The 4093-nt window shown below is 41.5% G+C and overlaps 1 protein-coding gene across 2 annotated transcripts; it reads right to left on the bottom strand.

Annotated features, from left to right (window-relative positions):
- Positions 1-1142: 1142 nt before the first annotated feature.
- LOC124291512 (baculoviral IAP repeat-containing protein 8-like) lies at positions 1143-3473 on the bottom strand. 2 transcript variants are annotated; one of them, XM_046728512.1, is made up of 3 exons: positions 3380-3473; positions 2935-3043; positions 1143-2136 (listed from the first exon to the last, which is right to left on the bottom strand). In XM_046728512.1, the coding sequence occupies exons 2-3, from the start codon at positions 3041-3043 to the stop codon at positions 1265-1267; spliced, it is 981 nt and encodes a 326-aa protein (XP_046584468.1). In that variant the 5' UTR covers positions 3380-3473; the 3' UTR covers positions 1143-1264. The 2 variants fall into 2 exon arrangements, with proteins under 2 accessions (XP_046584468.1, XP_046584467.1); XM_046728511.1 differs by having other exon boundaries at positions 2935-3466.
- Positions 3474-4093: the final 620 nt, after the last annotated feature.

Genomic DNA, 4093 nt, shown 5'->3' with positions numbered 1-4093 from the left:
CTGGTTTCCCTCTGTTGTGGGAAGGGGTACTCTTGCTGAAAGTCTCATGGGATTCCAAGGTACGGAATAGGGAAGTGGAATTTAAAAATTAAACGAGACTTACCTGTAAGTTGAAGTTTGATATAAATTCCACTGACCTATGAAGTACAGAGGGATCACATGCCCACCCATTGTATCCCTTCCCTTGGTACCCAAGAATCATATTTTCAAGTTAAATACTGATACTTACGCGCATGCGCACATCTCATGTGATCCCTCTGTACTTCATAGGTCAGTGGAATTTATATCAAACTTCAACTTACAGGTAAGTCTCGTTTAATTTTTAAATTATTATTATTCACCACAAACTGATACAGTGCAAGACGTACAATTACGGTTACCTCTTGGTTGTCTATATAAATCTGTGAACTACAAACAGTGTAAGACATGCTGTGACGGTGATGCCGCGGTTGTCTTTCTGCCATGCGGTCATCTGGTAAGCTGCTACTCGTGTGGTTCTTCTGTCCACAGTGTTCAATCTGCAGAGAGGGGATTCGGGGTACAGTGCCAGTATATTATTTACAACATATCTTTGGGGATCTTGGTGAATATGCTGTTTATAGCCATAGAAAGCTATATAATTATGTTAAATACATGCCTGGCAATAAATAATTTAGTATAAACTAAGAAACAGTGCTTCAAAGCACGAGGACAGGTCTTTGCCCCTCAACAAAATGCCTGAAAGCAAGTACGTGAGGTTGACTTATTCCATGTCAGTCAGCCCTTTAGACACAGTGCACTTTCACGCTGTTTTTTTTGCATTCCCAAATATCTGTACTTAATGGGCGATGTACTTACGTATAGGGCAAACGTATCCATCACTTATACATATCCTTATGGCCATTTTGTGTGATAATATCCTGTGTTAATTTGTTTACAAGACACTTTTTTACTTTTATAGTGTCATTTACGATAAATTCCACTGACCTATGAAGTACAGAGGGATCACATGCCCACCCAATCCTGTCTGTGCGATGATATTAATGTGGTTGAAATGGGTGGGGGGAGGGGTGTACATGGGGCACTTTAGAACTGATGACGCTGGCAGCTAACAAGATGTCCACACAGCACAGCCAACGGATCGCCGTTGTTGCACGTCTTGCTCTGTTTTTATGTTCGTTGTATTTTATTATTTTTCTCTTTTTTCGGGTTCAGTGATATTAATGAAATTGGAATACAGCAAGCACCAGTCACTCACATTACCATTTAGACCTTCAAAGATACGTTATGAGTAATACACTGGAACTAAACCATGAATTCTCGAGTGGCAGTTTGGACACTCCCGAATTGTGGCTGCACACGAGTAGCAGCGAACCAAATGACGACATGGCAGGAAGGCTACTGAGTCTTCATTACTGCACTTCTTGCACAGCTTCATCTGGCGGAGTCTCCGATTCTCAGCGGACAGTTGTGGACTTGGCCTAGGTATTTGAATGGAAGTTGCTCTGTTTCTGGCCGCTTCTTTCCGCTTATCAACACCTGCAATAAAACCTGCAACAGTCTTATAATTCCTTCCAGTTTTAATGATATGGAGTTGCATCTCCTCGAGAATTGTTTCAAGGTCATATGCATCTAATAGCTCCTTCACAAGCGGAAGAGACGTGTTGACATCATCCAGTTTTGCTTGAAGATCTGGATCTTTGATTAGACTTGCTCGCGCAGTCTGTCGAATGGATCTTCTGCCAGCAAGTGACCAATTGGCATGTTCCGAGATGCCAAGTCTCTGGAAGTTTGATGTGTTCCTGATGTAGCCACAACAGGGATTAAACATTAGATGCACATGGAACGGGTCATCCTCGCGGCCCCAGTCACGGAGTCCCACTCCGCAGTAGAAGCACCGCGTCAGGTCACCCTCAAGAAGAAAGCCTGCCGCCGCCAGCAGGTTAGGTGAAATTTGCAGTGGTGTCGTGGAAAATGTTGCCAGCCTTTGGTACTGAGTTTGGTACTGAGCTGTAACAGGTTTCTTCATGTCCTGTTCCAACTGTATGATAAAGGCACAATTTGGGAAGAGTTTCTGGTGTTCAGCAAAGGGGTCGTCTCCTTTTGACCAGTTGTACAATCCCCCGCAGACATCACATTGCACTTTGTAACCAGGGCCTGAAATACAAAAGAACGTGTTTATAATGACAGATGTTACTATTTTCAGACGAGTTATATGACGTTATGAAAATTCATTTGTTGAAATGCTGTCTCACACTCCAACCAGCAAGCCCAAAGATAATAGGAACACATTCAGGAGAAATAGTTTTGCCTCGACCCGCCACCAGCAGCTTACCAAAACAGACAGAACATTCGACCGTGAATTTGTATCGGAAATAAAAAGTTCACACAAATGCAGCTTATAAGTTGATTCTTTCCTAGAACCCGTATCAGGGCTGTCATTTTGAATAGCGTATCTCGTGTTTTCAATTGTTCCAAACAAACAAAATAATAGAATTTAAGTATTGCTATTTGATCTCTGCCTAACCCCAAAACATCGAGAGAAAAACACAACATTGGATTACAGATGAATGCGTAAGAATGCACTCCGAAAATTCATGTTTCTCATAATACAGAGCGTCCATAACTTTCCACCTTCAAGTGCATCCCTTCTAAGTGCCATCCAAAGATTCCTCTTAGAAGTCATTAATATAATGAATATAGGAGCGTTTTTAACGGACAACTTGTAACGCCTCTATACTCCTCTTATCCCCCTCTTATCCCCAAGAAGAAGTATCACTGAAACTTCGTTAAAAAATATGTTTTTATCTCAAAAATTGTACACGAAGAATTGTTTCCATTTATAGACTCGATGTAAAATGTGACACGAGCTCCTACATTCCATAATAAACAATCAGAAATGAACTACTCAGTTTAATGTGTTTAGGATAACGCAAAGGAATGAAATATACGTACCAATGAACTGGAATCCAGCTCGTGCAAGAGCATGCTCGCTGACAGCTTGGCTCCTCCATTCCTGAAATGTCTCCAGCCGCCGTTTGAATTCCGGAGACTCATTGTTCATCTGAAGATGATTACTTTCCTCCATCTCTTTAGGAAGAAGGTTTGTGACAAATACGAAGTGCTTTGGAAGTGCCTCGCCGGTTTGATAAATTGAAACCTTTTTTTTCCAGTTTTTACTGGGCATGCGCAAGATTGAAGGAAAACGGGAAGTGTTTTTCAACTGGAAAACCCGACCCCCTGGTCTATATATAGACCCACGTCAGTATGAGCAGCCATCTCAGTGACAAAATATAATAACTGTAATTCGTTGAACAACGTTTAATTCAAAGCAGCATATTAATTTCATACACAGATAATCACAATAATATACAAACTCACAATGATGAAACATACTCACACAGCATTGGGAAGGAGATGTTCATCAACCAATCACAAGGCCGTCCACCATGGTTGGCTCAAAACACTGCTAGCTGGAGTCTAGGAATCACAGCGTACAATGTACAGTATTAACAAACATTGCCACCGAATGACAAATATGTTAACGTTGAACGAAGAAGAAGAAACATGGCTATTGATTGGCAGCTGAGAGAGGATAGACCAATGGAAAGCTAGTCACGTGTTCAAATGGCTTCTCTTTGGTGGCCAGGCGACATTGCCCATATATTACAGCTTGTTCAGCTTGACCTGAGCTACTCTATATATGCATGACCCGGGAGGTCAATTGGCACAAATGGCAGGTCGAGTTAACTTCATTACATAGGGGAGCAGAGAATGTTAAACAGCGACCTTGTCTCGGCTGTTCGGACATGTTGATGATCAACTGACAAAGGTGCACCCCTTCACAATAATAGACCCAACCAGTTCTGACACGGTCACGCAATGCATTAGTATTCAGTTGATCAGGTCAAGCTGAACAAGCTATTGTCTGTTGAGGTAGTGTTCAAAGTAGAAATATCAAATCTGCCAGTCAAGTGGTTTTATAACCATAGTCAAAACTGTATAACTCCCATGCGGAAAGACTTCCGCCCGTATACCCTTAAATTTTATTCTAGTCCAATCATATCACCAGAATATATATATTCCTCATCTGATAAGGATGAGTTTTAACATG

This window comes from Haliotis rubra, unplaced genomic scaffold (assembly GCF_003918875.1).
Source record: "Haliotis rubra isolate DU_JTF1 unplaced genomic scaffold, ASM391887v1 Scf493, whole genome shotgun sequence".
Lineage (NCBI taxonomy): Eukaryota > Metazoa > Mollusca > Gastropoda > Lepetellida > Haliotidae > Haliotis > Haliotis rubra.
This window is presented reverse-complemented; position numbering and strand designations above follow the sequence as displayed.